Raw genomic sequence first — 21,692 nt, forward strand, 5'->3', positions numbered from 1 at the left:
CTCTGCCTTATCTCACAGATGCTGCGGTCAGCGTTGAGCGCAGCATCTGAGGGGTTAATGAATGGGGTTCAGCACGATTGCTGTTCCCCATCTTTGCGGCCGGGTACTGGCTGTATGATACAGCCGACACCTGCCACATATGCAGCAGGCTTACCGCAGCAAAAAAAAAAAGTTCCCATCAAGACAAATCTTTCCCATTATGTCTTCTTTCAGTTTATTCCAGAGGCTACAAGAACAGTCATTGGGCAGATCATGTGGCCTCCAGGAAATGTCTTGCAAAGCAGACCATTGCCCCTAAAGATGCCGCAACAGCAGCAGCACTAAGGCCTTGATTTATCAAAACTAGTGTAAAGGAAAACTGTTTAGTTGCCCATAGCAACCAATCAGATTCCACCTTTCTTCTTCAGAGCTCCTTTGGAAAATGAAAGGTGGAATCTGATTGGTTGTTATGGGCAAGTAAACCAGTTTTCCTTTACAACAGAATTCATAAATCTCCACCTAAGTGTTTCTAAGGGTGATTACAGGATCAGGGCTTATGCACACGAATGTGGCGCCCCATGTTGTGGACCACAATGCCCGATGTTTGCGCCATTCACTTGAATGTGTCCGTGATCCGCAAGATTCAGTCCACACAGCAAAAAAATAGAACATGTGGAGCGGAGGCACTGACCAAAATCCCACAGAAGCACTCTGTAATGCTTCCGTGGGCTTCCACTGTGCCTCAGCTCCACACTGCTCCCTATCCTGTGGATTGCACAAACCATTCAAGTAAATAGGTCCGCATACAGAGCACACATAGCCGGTGCCCGTATATTGCAGACCCGCTGTTTCAGGACCGCAATACGGGCACGCACCACACACGTTCGTATGCATGAGCCTTTAATGTGAATAGTAGGCACATTTGTTTATACGCTAGGCGATCTAAAAAACGCTTTTAAAAAATATATATAATAATCCCACTATGGCCGGATAGTATTTGTTAGACAATAAGAAACTATTACACACCCTAAAAACTCTGCATTTGTTTTTTTCTGTAGTGGTATTTTTTTTTGGACCTATGTATTTTTAAAATTGCAGCATGTTCTGGGTGTGACTTTTTTTCAGGCACTTTCCAATAGATTTCGCTGTAGGGAAAGTATGACCCCCCCCCCCCCCCCCCAAAAAAAAAAAAAAGTCATCGTAATATCCGCTTAATATCAGTTTACTGCCTGAGGGCTACATGAATACTAAATATGACTGCCACATGTTTTCATTTCAAATTAGTCTTAAGGGCTCCTTCACAAACCGTTTTGGCCCTGGCTTTTTTAGGTCAAAAAAGCCTTATGAACCAACCAACTCAATGTTTTTTTTTTTTAAACATTTATTAGGGTTTTTTGCCCATATATTGTACTTTAGGACCTGGAGGTTTTTAACGGCATCCCCTATAAAGAGTACATGTTGTATCAGATAACTTTTCTAATATGCTGCCATTATTAGCAGACTTATCCTATGAAGGCTCCATTTATAATTTCCAGTTATCCCTGAGCTAGAAGGTGGAGACAACCTGTGATCATGTCTGTCCACAGACACAGGCTGCTCCCTAACTTTCTGTCACTCAGAAGCATCATGTAGGACATTATAGGGAATACTGTGTAGCAGTGATATGAAAAAAGCACTTGGGGTGAGATAAAACCCCATTAGACAGTGAATCATGTTTGTGTCTCTCTGCTCACAGCCCCTCCTCATCTCCATAGGCTTTTACAGGATGATGTAATCTGATCCTTCAGTATGCAGGCAGCCAGTCTTGGTTTTAACAGGGTAACATCATCATAAAATTCATAGTGAATGTCAGTTTAGGAAACAAAGGGAGAGAAGAGAGCTGACATCTGGAGAACAAGGAATTTCTCTGATAAGATAAATGATAACATTTCTTATATTCGCCTCTACTTTTCATTTATGCAAAATGATGTGACCAGTTAGGGTAAAGAGGAAAACACTTACTAATGACACAAACACCACACTGACAACATTTTGATATAAATAGTATTGTACATTTACCAAAACATTACAAGGAACATATATTCGGCACATAGTTTAACTATACAAAAGATGGAAAATCAGAGGATGACACTAGGATGTAGTGCAATTCTTTCATATAATCTCCAACATTACATAGACATTTGTATATTGTATATAGTGAAAATCCAGCATTCATGGCGACTTTATATATGTACAGATCTCTGCAAGAAAGATTTATTCAAAGGTCAAACAAAACTTGCAGGCAGTAACTGAGTCAGGGCAAGTAAAGAAATGAACCAGTATTTTGTATCAGATGTATTGTATTCGGGGTCCATATTAAAAGAAAAGTGTCTTGTGTTGTGAAAAGAACAGGAAAATATCATCTAGAACCTAAAGGGGTTGTACTGGATTAGAAATACATGGGTGCTTTCTTTCAAAAATGCTGCCGCACCCAACCATGTGCTGTGTGTGACCATTGACCATTATGGAGCTAAAATGCCATAAAAAGCCTGTGGCACAGATTTTGAAAGAGAGCAGCCATGTTTTCCCAATCCTGTACAACTCTAAATAGCTTGCTAAGGCCAATGTCACCTTTTCTAGGGTTTCCAGCAGATGTAAGTCGTGGTAGCAACTGGAGATATAGGATGAGCTAACAATGCCTGTCCCAAATAGTGTTATAATATTAAAAGAAATGCCAACGTATACAGGTTTCAACATTTAACAAGAATTTAATTATAATTTGAGCTTCATTAGATTAGTCTATATTTCCATGGTGTTGGCACACCAGTAATAGTGTCAGATAGTCAGCCGCCATATCAGGTGCTATTGTAATGATCATTTTCACTACGGAGAAGAACATTCAGGTAAGTACAGTAGATAGAGTAATGATAAGGTGTCTGTGTGCAGTACGAAAATCTACTGAGCTGTTATTGTAGAATTGTTTGCAACTTTCCATATATTCGTTACAAACTACTAATTGTTTTGGGTCCACAGCTCTTTTGCATACCTATGTGTCTGTATGGTAGCAGGCTGCAAACAAGCCCTCTGCAGTCTGATCCTAAAGTAACCCTCACTTCCATCTATTCTCTGCTTCTTAGGACTCATGCATACGGCCGCAAGTGTTTTACGGTCTGCAAATCGCCAATCCGCAAAACACAGATCCCGGCCGAGTGCATGCCACCATATTTGTTTTTTTACTTCTGTAGAAATGTCCTATCCTATCCTTGTACGCAAAATGGGCAAGAATAGGACATGTTCTATTTTTTTGCAGGGCCGCAGAACGGACGTGCGGATGCCAACCTATTGTAATGAATGGGTCCGCATCCGATCCACAAACAATACAGATCGGATGCAGACAAACTATAGCTCTTACTAAAATACACTGATGCTGTGCATCTCCATGAAAACAGACTACAACCTGTGTAGTGTGATCTGGCATTCTCTTCCCAGCGTACACTAGGAAGATGCAAGGGACAGATGAAATGGAGTGTGACCTGAAGGTCAGACTACACAAGGTTTGTTTGTAGTCTGTTACCATAGTGATACATGGGGCTGCATAGCAGCTGTAGATGTAAAATAATGAAAATTACGTGAAAAGTTTGTTAATTTTTTCCATAGAACAATTTTTTTTTTTTTCTACCTTTTAACCACAGAGCATATTACTGCAGCAGTCTTACAATGGCAGATGTAAGATGTTGGTCAATGGTATTTGAGAAAACCCTAGTCTACGGTTACTCTGTAATAAATCATTTAGACAAGTGTTATCCACATATCTATCTATGGAATATTGCTACTTAACAATTTAAGAAGAGGGTAAGGGATCGGCTTCAATGTGTTTTTGTTTCGAACATTTTTTTTATCTAGTGGTAACATATAATTTCTGCTCAGGCTTTGTTCATAGCTGTGGTGGAGGCTCCATTTCAAGCCTCAGTCATATTTGCAGAAAAGTACTGCAGCATGCACTATTTTGTCATGAGGGAAACCTGGACCGTATTAAAGTCAATGGGATCCGCAGGGCAGCGTTGGGGTCTTTGGCATGCATTTCGTTTTTCTGTTCCTATGATGTAACAGAAGAAATTATTGCCCGATGCAGATGTGAATGAAGACTTATGCACAAAGTGGATGCTGCAAAGGTTATAAATGCTGAAATTAGACAAAATCATGGACTTTTTGAAAACTTCCATAGTAACGTTCCTCATGACATAAAAAAAAAAACATGAACAATGGGTTCAACATTTAGAGAGATTAGAAGGAAAGCCTTATCTGTACATGCATTCATGTTTTACCCCAGTACGTAGTTCGCCTTATGTGCCTCTTGTACATTCAGCCTGATTACTGGCTCGTGTTGCTCCAGACAGAAAAATCTGCCTTTCCAACCCAATTTTGCTCACGTCTTTCATGGGATATGTGCATTCTGTATTAAGACTCCTGTATTAACAGCTGACAAGTGATGACTGGACAGTGTTAGCCGAACCTTTTAAATACAGGAAAACTTGAGTCGATGGGTTTTTTAGAGCCAGGTGTTCACTGAAATCTAATCTTCATCATGAAAAAGAACAGATGTGCTCCATCCAGCTTTACACTACTCATGTATTCGCAGAGTACTGATATGTCCCCAGTTAAAAAAAAAATATATATATTTTCTAATATCCTAAAATGCAATTCTTATATTATACTCTCTCTCCAAATTCTTGTCCATTCCCGGGCTGCTGGTCGCCTCAGTCCCCTGCTGACAATGCGGCATGACGACACAACACATCAGGTGGTCGAGGTGGTCATGTAAGGGCATTAGGTAATTCCGTTCTAGTGTTCCATTATAACAGGGTTAGGACGAAATATGACAGAATTTTAGGACGGAATGCAAAATGGAACCCTTTAAGAGGCATTCCGTTTTGCTCCATCCTAATACATTTCTATGGGCACAAATAACGTTCTGTCATAACCCTGTTATAATGGAACACTATAACTGAATTACCTAACGCTGATGCGAACCCGCCCTAATATGTTTTATCATAGATGAGGGGTGGCGGGGGACCAAAGAAAATGGCAGTGCTGATAAGGGGAAAATCTGAAAAGGGATTATATTGCGGTGTATTATTTTTACATTTTAGGGTGTTAGAAAATAAAAATCCCTATAAGTTTTTTTTTTCCCCAGTTGTGGAGTACTTTACAAATATTGGTCTGTTATCTCTGGAAACCACCATATAATGCAGTCACAGACAACGCATAGGCAGGCAGGGAACATGGGAAAGAACTAGCAAAATCGGTAAGAAGTACAGACTAAAAGCAAAGCCATTGTCAGTGTTTTGCTTTTCTAACCTTAGAAACATTTCAGTCTGATTGGTTAGTACAGAAAATGACTCCACTTTTCAGCAAATGTCCCTTAGAACAAATTCCAGAGAATTGACTAGTGGAGACCGGCCAGTTGTCAGACTGCCCTAATGCAGTTAGGCCGAGCATGCATGTTGTTTCAGTGGAGCAGGAAAAATAAGCAGATGCCATTCAGTTCAAGGGCTGCTCATCTCCTGTGAGAACAGAACTGGACCAGAGAATTTCGTCATGTGAGCGTCTCTCGAGTCCCAAAGACTTTAGGTTGTTAGAAAATAAAAATGTAATAACTATGGTCAAAATGAGGTCTGTCAGTGGGCGACAAATTTCTGCCTTGATAGTGACTGGCAGCATAATGTATTAGGCGGCAACATATGCCACAGTATAGACATACAGTGGGACAGGTCACCAATAGGTTCCCATTGTAAAAAAATAAAAAATAATGTATATAGTGCAGTATATGTTTTATTCTGTATCCCTCTGCATAGAATAAGAGTCTACTATGCTATTCTATACAGCAAAAACCAAGTAATACACCTAATGAAAGGAGTCCTATGTATACGTTCGGCGATACATACACCGAACATAGACCACTAAAGTTGGGTGAACACAGCTTTATATTTATACAAGTATATCAGAATGTTGCATTCACTGACATTACGGTTATTTGGCATGTATTATATTCTGTGTGGTGTATCAATTGGAAAGGTGCCATCAACAGTCATTTTCTATATATAAAAAAAAAAAATATAATAACTTAGCGGTTTTCCACAAGAAAAAAAAATAAAAAGCTGACCCCTTAACACTTCAAGGGTATGTACACATGAGTTCTGCAGTGTTAGAAGTTACACTGTCTATCAGTGATGGGAACCAGAAGGCAATTTGTTTGCAAGTCCATTGAATAAACCATAAGATTCTTCTAGAAATACTATATTCTGGATATATTCTAGTAACAAGCAGACCCCGTGGACACAGAACGCTTCTACTGCAGTGACATAAGCAATGCATCTTAGAGACAGTAGTGGGCCACACAGCTTATTGCTCTGGGATTACTTCAGTCACTATGACAGCAGATATCACCACAATGGATATTTGTATCCGAGTGCAATTCTCTATATTATTGCCAATCAATGGCAAATCTTATGCTTAAAGGCATTTACATTTACAATATGTGCAATCTCATTGTAGAGACCATGATTTGCTGGTTCCACCAGCAAATGGTAATCTGGCCTGCTCCACAGTCAGAGGTAAACTATAGTCTCTTCCACTAGTCCATTTTCTACACACGTCGTTGGGTCATCATGGAGTGTTTTCATGGCTTCTGAGGTCTGGGAGGATTGATGGGTCCCTGTGTGTGTATTATGCCCCGCCGATGCCAGCAGTGTTCCACAGAAAAGGACATGAGCCGCGTTGATATCTGAAACATAAGACGACATTATTACGATGTGAGGCATAAGAGCTTACATTCTATATATTAGAAAAACATCAGCACATGCATCCTGCCACGCACAGGATAGGTGATAAATGTCGATCGCTGGAGTTCCCATGAGAACAGGGGTCCCATGTCTTCACTGCACCCCAGGGGCGTAGCTAAAGGCTCATGGGCCCTGGTGCAAGAGTTCAGCTTGGGCCCCCCTTCCCTCAGTGCTTTGTGGCCAGGGGCAGGGAAGGACATTGCCTTCCTGCAGCCTGAGGCAAAAAGTGAAACGTCACCTCCCCATACCAAATTTATGACCTAACCCCTTCCCTCCAGCCAGAAGTGTAACTTGAAGATTCTGGGCCCCAGTGCAAAATCTATAACAGAGCCCTCCCAGCATGCACTTTCTATAATACTGGTGTCTTCTTATGAGGCACAAGGGTCTTTGAGCCCCCCTCCTGGGCATGGGAGCGACTGCTACCTCTGTACCCCCTATAGCTCCGCCCCTGCTGCACCCCCTACAGTGAGAAGGAGCTTCAATGGAGCAGCTGCTGAGCATGCAGCGCTCCATTCATTGTATGTGGCACTGCTGAAAAGAAGCCGAATATAGCACTCTGCCATCTCCGACAGTTTCCAGCTGAATTGAGTGACAGCACGCATGCTCAGCAGTCGCTCCATTTAAGCACTTTTTTTCATTGTGGAGGATGTAGTGAAAAGGAAAGGGGGGGGGGGGGCATGGGAACACCATTCTTTGGATCAGTGAGAATCACAGCAATGGGCCCCCCAGACATTTAGCATCTGTCCTGTGGATAGGTGGTAAAAGGGTTATTCCCAGAATGTATAGGCGACTATATCACAGAAAAAATGTTCCTCTCTCCACTTACCAGCTCTTTCACTGTCTCCTCTTAAACTAACATTCTCCAAGACAGAGAGATGATAGTCAGCTCAATGAAGGATCAGATTACATGCTGGCCATCGAAGTCTATGGAACGGGGAGAAGTGAGCTGACAGTCTGTCTCTGAGAATTTGAATTTAAAGGGTTTCTGTCAGCGGAAAAATGAGTATTAACCTGGCTGACATTAGTGATGTGCTAATATCAGCTGAACATAACTATATTAGTCCCATTTCACTATGTGCCGCCATTATTTAGAAAAAAACTTTTATAATATGCAATTGAGCCTCTCTAGAGGCTCCGTACTCCCACCTCTGGCCACGCCCTGCTAAACTTGATTGACAGGGCCAGGCAGCGTTCACGTCCTCCTGCCTGGCCCTGAGTTCGAATGAAATCTTCAGCTGCATACATCACAGTACACCCTCTCCTTCATTGATGCCAGCATCGCTCTTCTTCCGGGTGTACTATGATGTACGCGACGCAGGCGCAGTAAGGAAGTCCACAGCCGGCGAGCATCCCTTCTTCACTACGCCTCCACCGCATACTAAATGGCTGAAGATTTCACCTGAACTCAGGGCCAGGCAGGAGGACGTGAACGCAGGGCGTGGCCAGAGGTGGGAGAACGGAGCCTCTAGGAGCAGGAGCAACACCGTCCTTGCTCCAAGAGGCTCATTTGCATATTATAAAATTATTTTTTTCTAAATAACGGTGGCACATAGTAAAATGGGACTAATACACTGGGTGGGCCATTTATATGGATACACCTTAATAAAATGGGAATGGTTGGTGATATTAACTTCCTGTTTGTGGCACATTAGTATATGTGAGGGGGGAAACTTTTCAAGATGGGTGGTGACCATGGCGGCCATTTTGAAGTTGGGCATTTTGAATCCAACTTTTGTTTTTTCAATAGGAAGAGGGTCATGTGACACATCAAACTTATTGGGAATTTCACACGAAAAACAATGATGTGCTTGGTTTTAACGTAACTTTATTCTTTCATGAATTATTTACAAGTTTCTCTTTGTTTACAGCCATTGACATGTCGCCGAGGTTAACACGTGAGGAGCGGATAGAAATTGTGTTGATGTCTGGTAAACGCAGTAACCGGGTCATTGCAGCAGATTTCAAGGCAAGACACCCTAAGAGACCACCCATATCCCATGCTACAGTTAGCAAACTGCTTGCTAAGTTTCATAAAACTGGTTCAGTGTTGGATTTGCCCAAATGTGGACGCATTAAAGAGGACCTTTCACCGATTCTTACCCTATGAACTAAGTATACAGACATGTGGAGCGGCGCCCGGGGATCTCTCTGCACTTACTATTATCCCCGGGCGCCGCTCCGTTCTCCTGCTATGCCCTCCGGTATCTCTGTTCCCTAAGTTATGGTAGGCGGAGTCTGCCCTAGCGCTGGCCAATCGCATTGCAGAGCTCACAGCCTGGGAGAAAATAACCTCCCAGGCTGTGAGCTCTGCGCTGCGATTGGCCAGCGCTAGGGCAGACTCCGCCTAACATAACTTAGGGACTGGTATCTCCGCCTACTATAACTTAGTGAGCGGAGATACCGGAGGGCATAGCAGGAGAACGGAGCGGCGCCCGGGGATAATAGTAAGTGCAGTGAGATCCCCGGGTGCCGCTCTACATATTTGTATAGTTAGTTCATAGGGTAAGAATCGGTGAAAGGTCCTCTTTAAATCTGTCTCTAATGAAGAAACATCAGTGGCTGTCCTAGCTTCATTCAGCAAGAGCCCACAGCGTAGCACTCGCCGCATGTCACTGGAGAGTGGCATTAGTCGGACATCCCTTCGGCGGATATTAGCTACTCACAAATGGCACCCTTACAAACTCCAGCTACTGCAGCATCTCAACGAGGATGACCCAGATCGGCGCACTGAATTTGCAGAATGGGCAAAACAAAAATTGGAACAGGACCCTCAGTTTGCGCAGAAGATTTTGTTCACTGATGAGGCAAACTTTTATGTGAATGGTGAAGTTAACAAACAAAACCACCGCTATTGGTCTGACACTAACCTACATTGGATAGATCCCTCCAAGACTGTTGGAACAAAAAAATTGATGGTATGGTGTGGTATATGGGGTACAAAGATAGTGGGGCCATTCTTCATTAATGGAGACCTCAAGGCCACTCGATATGCAAAATTGCTACATGATGATGTGTTTCCCTCTTTATGCACTGAAGCTGGCACGTTCCCTGAGTTTTTCCAGCAAGATGGTGCACCACCACATTATGGGTGTCAGGTCCGAGCATTCCTACATGAACAGTTTCCTGGAAAGTGGATTGGTCGTCGTGGGCCAGTTGAATGGCCCCCAATGTCTCCCGATCTGACCCCCTTAGACTTTTATCTTTGGGGTCATCTGAAGGCAATTGCTTTGTCTATGCTGTGAAGATACGAGATGTGCAGCACCTGAAACTACGGATACTGGAAGCCTGTGCTAGCACTTCTCCTGCGGTGTTGCTATCAGTGTGTGAAGAGTGGGAGAAGAGGGTTGCATTGACAATCCAACACAATGGGCAGCACATTAAACACATTTTATAAACTTGTAAATAACTCATGAAAGAATAAAGTTACGTTAAAACCAAGCACACCATTGTTTTTCTTGTGAAATTCCCAATAAGTAATTGATGTGTCACATGACCTTCTTCCTATTAAAAAAACAAAAAGTTGGATTCAAAATGGCCAACTTCAAAATGGCCGCCATGGTCACCACCCATCTTGAAAAGTTTCCCCCCTCACATGTACTAATGTGCCACAAACAGGAAGTTAATATCACCAACCATTCCCATTTTATTAAGGTGTATCCATATAAATGGCCTACCCTGTAGTTATGTTCAGCTGACATTAGCACATCACTTAGCACTAATGACAGAAACCCTTTAAGAGCTGGAAAGTGGAAAAAGAGTCATATCTAGTTCTATTTCTATTTCCAAGAATAGGTCTTGAATCTCTGCCCCAGAAAACCCCTTTAAGTGGCAACTAGATCACTGGTATTGGCTTCTTGTGATAGTTCTTGCCTGTGAGTATTTGTGACCCTGAGCATTGTCTCCTTTAAGCTATTAGCGTCACTAAGTGAAGGGACTCACAAAGATGTCTAGGGTAAGGCTCGTGAGAGGGGTTTGCATGGTTTGGGGTGGTCACTTTGCATTAGTTAGGGAATAACAAGGATCACAGTAGAGAAAGCAGAAGCTTTTTATCTTACTCTCCATGGTCCACATTTGTTGAGGTCATGTAGGATCTTCTTGGGGTTTTAGAACCAATTTTGCTGTCAATTAAGAGAGTATTTGTTTTGGCAATTTGCCACACATAATAGAGAATATAAATTAAAGGAATCTTCCAGGATTAGAACTAGGATCTACTTTTTAGCTGAGAAAGAGCACCACTCAAGTCCATGGATTATGTCTGGTATTGCAACTGAGGCGTATCCAATTAAATGAGACTGAGCTGCAATACCAGACACAACCCATGTGCCATATCTCCATGTAATCCTAGACAATCCTGTCAATGTAGAATAATGTATAAAAAAGTAACATAATAGTTTACAAGTTCTAATGCTGTAATCCCATACATAATGAGCATTCTCGATTTCGTTCTGGCTCAGGTACAGCTGTAGCCTAGAGCATACAGAACAAATCAGTCGATATGTTTCAGCTTATTCTCTATTAGAAAATATGAACCAAATGTAGCAATGCTGTTCTTGCAAAACATTTAGCCGAGGAAGAAATCCATTTCTTTTATGTATTGTTCTCAGTTATGCTGTAGCCCTATTCACAAATACATATCTTTTGGCTGGGCAACTGAAGAACAGCTCTGTGCACACAAGTGTGCCTTTGTTCCCTCACAGAAATGCATGAAGGCGACATAAAATGGAAGGCAAGTCATTGATTTGTAAAGATTTTCCAGCACCCTTGGTAAATGTGAACACACTGGCACGTCATGTGCAGATATAACACAATAAAGGCTCTCAGCACTTTGCTCTGGACGGGCATTATCGACTGCAAAGTAAACATAATAACAGAGTGCGGCCGATCAATCACTGGGTAAAGGCACATGGGGCATGGCGATAACGCTGAGAGATTTCAACTGCAAAAATAAAAGCCTGTTTCTGCATTTTCTGTGCTACTGACAAAGCCGCTATTGTAGAAAACACATTTTATATCAGTGTTTTAGAAGACCATTTAGTGTGCGTATGCCTGGAAGATAATCAGGTACTATAATCATTTCTTAGCCCTTTTTATAAAACACTTTCTTAAAGTGGATATCTAATTTCAACAACCCGTTTTTTAAAGGCTATGGACATTTTTAATATGGAAAAAAATTTACATGTTAGTGGTTAACACGTGTATAAAAAAAAAAAAAAAAAAAAAAAAAAAAAAGTAGTACACTTGATATTCAGTGTACAGCTTGCTCCCAGTTTCAGACTTTTCTCATGTGGACTTGTTTCTCTCAGTAATACACTCTGGAGTCAGGTCTGAGTGTCCAGGATGCTGCTGTCTTCACTAGTTCTCAATTATTAGCACAGCCTAATTTTCCCTGCTACAACCCATGAGGGATATCTGCACACTTGTACTGACAGTGAGAGATGCTGAAGAGAGTGTGAATCCCGTTCTTCAGTAGAAGAATTGCCTTGTGTATGCATTTCTCTCCGTTTTCATTGTAATCAGCATGCGGATTCTTCCCCCTCTCCACTCCCTGATCTGCCATGTACATCTCCTATTCTGCCATCACTAACAGTGAGGGAAGGGAGGGTGAGAGCACAAAAAGTGATCAGAAAAAGGAGCAGAGCTCTAATATATTTATGACACATTCAGCAGCATCACCAGATTAGTGACAGACTTACACATTCAGCAGAAGCAAAACAGTAGAATTTTTTTTTTTTAACTGACGCTTAAATCATACCTGAGTTTTCAAAAAAGTTTGCATAATGGCTGTACTTCTTTCTGCAATCATAATTGTTAAGTAATAGGTCTTTTTGGGGTTTCCCTAATGTCTTTTTCAGCCTAATTATTCCCCTCTTCAGCTGCACAGCTAGATGTATTTCTCTCACAAGCAGCCTTCTGTAGAATCTGCCATCACTGTATTGCTGTGACATCCTTTCCCTTACTTCCCACTATGTTTGTTTTTAGCTCTGGATCTCATGGAACAGATGATGAGGGGAGATCACAATGATTAGTAAATCAGAACTTACGGTAGTGAACTTGTGGTAATAATATTTGTTTTTCTAACAGAGATTTTGGTGTTTTTCTGCTGTTGTGGCCCTTTTTGCAAAGTAGCATCAGGAAACAACCATACTGGTTGTCAAATTTGCATTAGCTTCCAGAAAGTGACAATAAAACTGAAATCAGCATGGCCTATCAATTGACATAGTGGAAGTTTTGCAATCAGTTTTTTGAGAAGGCAATTCAAAAGTTAAAAAACAATATGGCTCAACTTCCTGCTCATTAGTACAGGAGTAGACCAGGGAGTGGTGAATGCAGCGCTCCCTGTGTGGGCTCTGTACTCACTGTCTACTGGTCTACTCCTGCAAGGCTCTGCACGCTGTGCCGTGACCTGCGCACAATGTGAGGATGTCGGCATGCTCTGTGACCCCGCGCTGTGTGAAGCAGGTCACAGAACAGCGCGGCAGGAAGAGCAGGAGCTAGCCCAGAAGTCGCAGGAGAGCTAAGTTGATTATTTATTTTGTCTGATCTGAGGTCTGATTAACTTTCGGGTCTTATTTACATGGGGGTATGATCTGAGGTGTGATTGGGGGTCTTAGGAATCTGGGTGGTGTGAGCTGAGGTGTGATTGGGGGTCTTATTAACATTGGGGGTCTGATCTGAGCTCTGATTAACATTCTGGGTCAGATTGGGGCTCTGAGCCGAGGTCTGATGAAGAAATATTTCTTATTTTCCTGCTCCAAAACCTAGGTGTGTCTTACAGGATGAAAAATATTATAATTTCTAAACGTTGGCAATTGATTTACTATCATAGGGGCATTTTTACAATTCAATGAAATATAAGTCATTAAAGAAGGAACCTTCAGTTTCACGATTCACCTGATACCAATCAAAAATAGTAAAGGTTTTTAGCGAGCAAATATTCTTTGTTCTCAAACTCCTTCTATTCTTACTATGAGAAACATGCAGCTAGTGAGCACCTAGATGGAGAATTAAAACATGACCACCATATATATGACAGACAGCTCTAGAACTATTAAAAGACACACAGGAGACATAAAGGGGTCAGAACAGGAAATGAACCACATACATGGTCTTCAACATCTGAATACAGTTTTCTCCTGTAGATCTAGATAAGAGGTTTCTGTGCACTAATTACAATACCAGCAGCTGGAAAGAGACAAGATTACATCCTTACTGAGCACGTCAGTGCCTATGCGGAAATGGGGCAGTAATGTACAATTTTGTTCATATACTGCAGTTGACAGTCTATGTAAATCCCATGTAAGGCCTCATTCACCCGACCAAATTTTTGGGCTGCATCTAATCTGCATTTTTTGCAGATTGCACACGGACCCATTCATTTCTATGATTCCGCAAAAAAGAAAAACCTTGTTGAATTTTTTAGTGCACTATATTTATAAAGTGATATAAAACATTTCTTCAGATGGTTTTGTAACCATTGTTCTCCTGCAGCCTGCATGTATTACAATATACTGAAAACCACTCTATTCCTTTAGGTCTCAATGTCAACAGCCGGCTTCCGGTCACTCTCCATTCCCTCTTTCTGCTCTCCTGAACGCTCATCTAAGCTCAAATTCAATCACGTCATATGAAATCAGATCAGATCTGAGTTTAGAGGAGCATTCAGGAGAGGAGAGAGAGGGACTGGACATTGAACCAAGAGGGAGCCGGGTGTCAGCACTGAAAATGAATGGAGTCAGTTTTGTTTCGAGAAAACGCCCGACTGCATGATAAAAATATAAGTGGTGTTTTATGGAGGAATACTGTTGGGCATGTTGAGCTGACAATTCCTGTATTATAAATGGAGTCAATGCAACACATGCAGGCTGTAGAAGAAAACTGGTTTTGATTATTATTATTTTTTTTTGTAAAAATGCAGAAATGTTTTATATCACATAATAAACACAATAGCAAAAGGTGCCAATAGCCAAGCTAAACAGAAAAGTAACTTTCCCACTAAGCAGAGGGCGTGCACTGTTGCTAAAAAGTGAGGTTGGGTGTTACCTTTCTTTTCACAACTCTGTTTAAAAGGAAACTTACAGTAATTTACAGATGTTAAAACCATAAAAAATTATAAAACAAAGTGAACAGAACTGTCCACGAGCCATTACTCTTTCAATATTGCCGTAAGGCTCGAAAAGATTTTGTCTACTTTGCATTACAGAACATCCCAATCTGTTCTGACCAGCAGTGCAGTAGAGAAGAAGCTCTGCAGAGCAAGTTCTGCTGTTATGCAGCATGTCCATTATTAAAAGGGTTTTCCAACACTTTTCTACTAATGACCTGTCCTCTGGATAGGTCATCAGTATCAGTGGGGGTCTGACACCTTGGACCCTTGCCGATCAGCTGCTTGCAGTAGCGCCGCAGTCGTCTCTCTGTTCACCAAGCACAGCACCGTACATTGTATAGCGGCCTTGTTTGGTATCGCAGCTCAGCCCCATTCACTTTAATGGGGCTGAGCTGTGCCTAGGTCAGGCATCCTCAAACTGCGGCCCTCCAGCTTTTGTAAAACTACAACTCCCACAATGCCCTGCTGTAGGCTGATACCTGTAGGCTGTTCGGGCATGCTGGGAGTTGTAGTTTTGCAACAGCTGGAGGGCCGCAGTTTGAGGATGCCTGGCCTAGGTCATGTAACCGATGAACGTGACGTCACACAGCCTTGGTTAAGCTGCGAGCAGGCCGTGGCGCTACTGCGAGCACCGCTGCCTTCTTAAACAGCTGATCCGCGGGGGTCCCGGGTTTCAGATGCCCACCGATCAGATACTGATGACTTATCCAGAGTCTAGGTCATCAATAATTAAGTCTCGGAAAACCCCTTTAATATAGGCAAGAAGGAAAATACCACTGCACAGATTACCCCGGTGAATATTATAAATATTATATATATATATATATATATATATATATATATATACATACACACACATACATACATACACACACATATACATGAGAAACTATTAAAATTAGGACAATGTAAGTCCTTACTAAAACACAGAAAGGCAGCATATTTACGGTCTAATGATTTTCTATTGTGTTCTCCTTTACCATTATTACAGGCGTCTTTATTGTTGTGTCGGGAGGAATTCTCGAGCCTCTGCTGCCGGGAAATTAAGGTGCTCCAAGGTTCACTAGAGATGTCCACAGAGCTGTTCTCAGAAGTCTCTGCTAAGTCCAAGGTATTATCCACATGTGGATGCGAGTCTGGGAGCGCGGTCATGCTGCTGAGCGACATCTGAGCCAGGGCGTTGTTAATATAGTTGGAGTCTTCGTTTTGTAAACTGTCATGCTGGGAGTTTCTTACACCCTGTTATATGAAGGAAAATACGAGAGGGAGTTCAGCCGCGTCCTTCAAGACTTAGCGCGTCCATTCATTTTTCCTAACACGTTTTCTCATAACCTCTGTCCTTACTTTATTAAACTTGTAATTTCGGCTTTGCCTGAGATGTGTTAATGTAAAGAAATGGCTTTTCATTGGGTTGAGGGAAACGCTTCACACTCCCTTTACTATGCCCGCTCTCCTCACCATTAAATTAAATAATGACACATAACCACAGTGCCCTTTTGAAGTCCAGGAGTATTTGCATTGTCAGACGTCTCACAAGACACCTTAAAACAAATGTGTAGATGAGATTTTTTTACAAAAAAAAAAAAAAAGGAACAGAAACCATTCGAACCATCGAATGAATGAAAGTGCATGGAGTGTTCAGCTATAAACTGACCAGTACCAATATATCGCTGCATGTGCGCATGCACTGGACAGGTCCAGTTACCGCTCCAGCGCCTGGTTTGTAGTGAAGTTAGCAGTCACATGGACAAGTCACACTGACCACCGCCTATGGACGCAGCAGATGCCAGCTTGCACTGCTTACATTTTGGATACAAAGCTGGGGGCCCGCCACCTTCACAGGTAGGGTTAAATACAAGTTTGATTATGACACATTATAGTTTATGGCCTTTTTATAAATGCACATATAAGGCTCCTTTCACATCTGTGTTTTTGCCTTATGGTTTTAAGATCCGGCAAAATGCTTACGTTTTAATAATAATCGGCGGCATCTGTTCAGAACCAAATCAGTTGTATTATATTGAAAACGAAGAAACCGGATCCGGCACTAAAGCCATTGTAAGTCAATGGTAGCTGGATCAGTTTTTTTTGTTGTATCCGGCTCAACACCTTATTTCTGTGGTGCTCCCAACATATAACATACATGGCCCCAACTTATGCACACATATACCTAGTATTTGCTGGTATATCTAGTTTTACTGCATTGTGGAGGTGCCTTTTATCCAAGTCTGTACATTTTGATATATGGTATGATTTATGGGAGTACACCACATTGTGGTTTGATTGTTTTTTTTCATATGTACCACTCTTTAATTGCTTTGTCTACTTCGATTTATATATGACCGTGGCTGGGCACCTCCTTGTGGTTGTGGATGTCAGTACCTTTTTATGTTGTCTCTTATGTTAGTTTTATATGTTTGTTAATAAAGATACATTTTTGCATGATTTGGGTCAGCAGTGTGCCAATTTTTTAGCAGTGTTTGTTGTATTCGGTTTGCACCTGCAACTATATTGTTTGCTTTGGGCCCTACTTGATAGGTGTGGTTGTCATTGAAGACTATAAAAGACTGAAGATACCTGTGTTTTTGGGCGTGCAATCAGTACTGGCATGCTGTTCTGACGCGTGTGACTGAGGAGTCTGTGACAGAGCTGCTGCCTCTTATTCTCCACAATCCTCTGTCCTTCATTCAGCCTCTCCATGTTCTGCTGGTACTCCTGAAGCTTGCAACTGAGCTCCTCCCTTTCTTCTTCCAGGACATACTCCTGATTCTCACACTCTTTCTGCCTCTGCTGGAGCAGGGTCTCCATCTCCTCATACTCCCGATCCTTCTGGTTGCACTCGCGCACCCAGCGACGCTTTTCATGCTGAAGTTGGTGCTGCAGTTTCTCCAAATTGGCTATCTCTCCGCTGTGTTTTTCTAGGCTCCGGTGCGGTAAACCCTTGATGCCGGCCTCGTGGTCCTGGAGCAGTGCTTTATTAAGTTCTATTTGGGTATCCTGAAGCGTTACAACAGCCTGACAATGAAAAAAGAAACCTGGTAATAATGCTGTCAAAATTCTTACATAATGGCCATCCTTGCCGGTTTCTAGTAAGTGCAGTGTAGATGTTTGTAAATGGCTGGTATCTTTTATTTCCCGTTCCAAATGTTATTATTATATTAAGTACACACCTGTATACTGTACATGAGACGGGTCAGGTTTTGAACGGCCTGCAAGACCTAAAGGAAGAGAGATGGAAGAGTTATCTTAGTACATTACTCTATCAATGACCTAATGCACATTTGTAAGATATTTGTGTGTCACCAAAAACTTTTTCTGCCAGTTAAAACCAGGTTTCCGATTGCAGATTTATGTCTTCTATTTCCTGAACATGATTACTGTAGGTGGCATCCATCTTGCCTGAGCTGTTTAGCTTTAAAGGGAACCCGTCATCAACGTTATGCTGCCCAAACTAACGGCAGAATAAAGTAGAGACAGGTGAGTTGATTTCAGGGGTCTGTCATTTAAAAGTTACAAGTAAGTGGTTGCCGAGAACCAGCATCACAATCATTGCAGACCTGGGCCTGGAAAGAGTCCCGGTCACCTGAGAAGAGTCCTGGTTATTCATGAAGTCCTGCTCTCCCGCCCACCTGCTGATGACTGACAGGCTTCTACCTAGTTTTCTCTCTTTCTGTCTAGGAGAGAACTGCCAATCATCAGCAGATGGGTGAGAGAGCAGGAGATTAGGAATAACCAGGACTCTTCTCGAAAAGAGTCACATCTACCTAAGGCCTGTGCTGCAATGATTATGATGCTGGTTCTCAGCAACCACTTACTTTTAGCTCATGACTGACACACCGCTGAAATCAGCCTTTCTGTCACTATTTTTTGCTGCCCTCAGTGAGGTTAGCATAAAGTTGATGACAGGTTCCCTTTAAGAAAATTGCTTTACGGCAGCCCAATGGTCCATAGACACAATGGACAGGAGGGGACGTCGTTGACTTCTATGGGAGAGTTTTCTAGGCATGCGCTGTGACCTGTGCAGAGGTCAGGAGGGAGTAGATAAGCTGTGATATCACCTATGGTGAATGGTGGATCCCATGTTATCTATATATATGATAATGTGATGGTTGCCTAAAAAATACCTGCACAGAACAGATAAAATGGAAGAAAATCATGACCTTACTAGGTCAGTGCAAAAATTATATGATTCCGATTAGGGATGAACGAACTTAGGTTTTTAATTTGGGACTTCCGTTATTTTTGTTGTTATGCTCCTCTAACGGAGCAGAAGAACGGAAACTACTTACGCTGATAATAATCTTTTTTTTATATAGCGCCAACATATTCCACAGCGCTTCAACTTATGTGACCTCGGCGTACAAGGTTGAGGTTATCTAAGAATTCCGTTACAGATTCCGCTACCACGGACCATAAGTTATGGCGGAATCCATAACGGAATTCTTAGATAACCCGAACCTTGTACACCGAGGTCACATAAGTTGAAGCGCTGTGGAATATGTTGGCACTATATAAAAAAAAAGATTATTATTATTATTATCAGCGTAAGTAGTTTCCATTCTCCTGCTCCGTTAGAGGAGCATAACAATGAAAATAACGGAAGTCCCAAATTCGGCACATAGACAAACTGAGCTGAACAGACTCCGCTGACTACAATAGAGTCTGTTCAATTTCCTTCCAATTTCAGGAACCAGTTTTTTTTTTTACCGCACAAAAAAAAGTCCTGCATGCAGTATTTTTCTTTATCCAGTATTTTTGACAGAATCTGTGACACAGAAAGAATTTTAGGTGGAAAAAAGCCAAACAATTAATGAAAAGATGTTATAGTAAATTACATATATGAAGTTATGAATATACAGATGATCCATTACCTCCGCCTGCTTATATCCTGAGGAATTTTCTAATTCAACCTAAAACAGCAAAAGCCAGAAATTAAACAGATATACAGATATCAGGCCACCACTTCTTCATCGCTAAATATAATGTGCAGGAAGTTGTACTAATTTCAGGAATACACGACTGAACAATTACCTTTATACACTGCATGTTAGGTAGTCAGTTACATGAGGCAGAAATCTATATGGTGTCAGATCACCAGGGCAACCTCTTTTATATACCGCTTTGGGGCTTTCAAAGGTAAACGAGCAACGTTCTCCGATTGGGATCCTCCTGTGTAATCCTGGATGACTAGGTGCCACTATGCATCACTCATTCACTTGAATGGGTACAATTAGGTATTAAACTTCCAACCATTTAAAGAGGACCTTTCACCGATTATTACACTATGAACTAACTATACAGACATGTAGAGCGGCACCCGGGGATCTCACTGCACTTACTATTATCCCCGGGCGCCGCTCCGTTCTCCTGCTATGCCCTCCGGTATCTCCGCTCACTAAGTTATAGTAGGCGGAGATTCCAGTCACTAAGTTATGGTAGGCGGAGTCTGCCCTTGTTCTGCTCTAGCGCTGGCCAATCACAGCGCAGAGCTCACAGCCTGGGAGGTTATTTTCTCCCAGGCTGTGAGCTCTGCAATGCGATTGGCCAGCGCTACACCAGAACAAGGGCAGACTCCGCCTACCATAACTTAGTGAACGGAGATACCGGAGGGCATAGCAGGACAACGGAGCGGCGCCCGGGGATAATAGTAAGTGCAGGGAGATCCCCGGGCGCTGCTCTACATGTCTGTATACTTAGTTCATAGTGTAATAATCGGTGAAAGGTCCTCTTTAACTTCTAACTCCATGTCATGGCAGGTGGACACATCCGGCGCACGTGCAGATACAGGCCGCAGAATCCCTTGTATCTGCATGTGCAATGGACACGGGCATTTGCTGTTCAGCACCTGCACAGAAGTAATGGTTCTCTGGAACAGCTCGAGGAAGCCATCATGTGAACAAATCACACGACCGAAAATATCTTGTCCATGAATTTAGAGGATGCCCATTGAGTAGGTTTATAGGGGTCAACCCCTATAAGAACAAGACTTTTTTTTATTTGGAATGCTCAAGACTGTTGGATAACCCCTTTGAAACACAAAGGATATTGTTTCTAGTTTAATCCAGCCCATAATTCTGAAGATTTTTTTGAATTGACACATTTAAAAAATAATGCTTATATCCTCAGATATTCCTAGGATTACTTTAGTATAACGCCACCTGCTGTCTCTATTGAACAAACTTTCTGTATTCACCTTACTGAACGTGCCAAGGTGGACACACCTGCTCAGACTTACTTCCCCCACTGCTCCTTAGGGTGTGGTGACCCGGCTGCTTCTGAAGCTGAAGGATCTTCGCTCCTTCTTAGAGGAGACATGGAGGAAGTGGTAAGCGAGACAGCTTTAATGTAACTGCACTTGCTCAGCACCTCCTCAGAGAAGCAAAAATGGCACTGCCGCTTCAGAAGCAGGTGGATCACCTCACCAGGGATCCCTTCCTGCATACTCGATGGAGCAGGGAGAGAGAAGCAAAACTCAGCATTTCTGTCCACCTCGGCCAATTTACTGAGGTGGGCACAGAACGGTTGGGGATAGAAGGATCAAAAAATTTTTTAAAAAGTGTAAATACAGAAAATGTTCATATTTATAGGTTGGATTTAAGTAGAAACAATATTCTTACTAGAATAACCCTTCAATGTATATGGAGTTTTTTTCCCCCCACAAGTGCTGGAGTTTGCTAACGTCACAATAAAACTATAATTACATTTCCCCTGCGGTGATGTGCAGCCGTCCTCTGCTTCCTCTGTCAATGACTGCTGATTGCTGGGGATTACGTTGGTCAGCCCATGGC

General features: G+C 42.2%; 1 protein-coding gene across 5 annotated transcripts in view; it reads right to left on the reverse strand.

Annotated features, from left to right (window-relative positions):
* Positions 1-4,180: 4,180 nt before the first annotated feature.
* The window catches only part of ARHGEF28 (Rho guanine nucleotide exchange factor 28), a 245,723-nt gene continuing 228,211 nt past the window's right edge, over positions 4,181-21,692 (reverse strand). For all 5 annotated transcript variants that reach the window (XM_040421454.1, XM_040421453.1, XM_040421455.1 and 2 more), the window contains 5 exons: positions 19,776-19,814; positions 18,075-18,122; positions 17,482-17,919; positions 15,885-16,143; positions 4,181-6,742 (listed from right to left, as the gene is read on the reverse strand). In XM_040421454.1, the coding sequence (XP_040277388.1) occupies positions 6,567-6,742; positions 15,885-16,143; positions 17,482-17,919; positions 18,075-18,122; positions 19,776-19,814 (960 nt within the window). In that variant the 3' untranslated portion in view covers positions 4,181-6,566. The remainder of the gene's footprint in view (positions 6,743-15,884; positions 16,144-17,481; positions 17,920-18,074; positions 18,123-19,775; positions 19,815-21,692) is intronic.

This window comes from Bufo bufo, chromosome 2 (assembly GCF_905171765.1).
Source record: "Bufo bufo chromosome 2, aBufBuf1.1, whole genome shotgun sequence".
In the NCBI taxonomy this organism is placed as follows: Eukaryota; Metazoa; Chordata; class Amphibia; order Anura; family Bufonidae; genus Bufo; species Bufo bufo.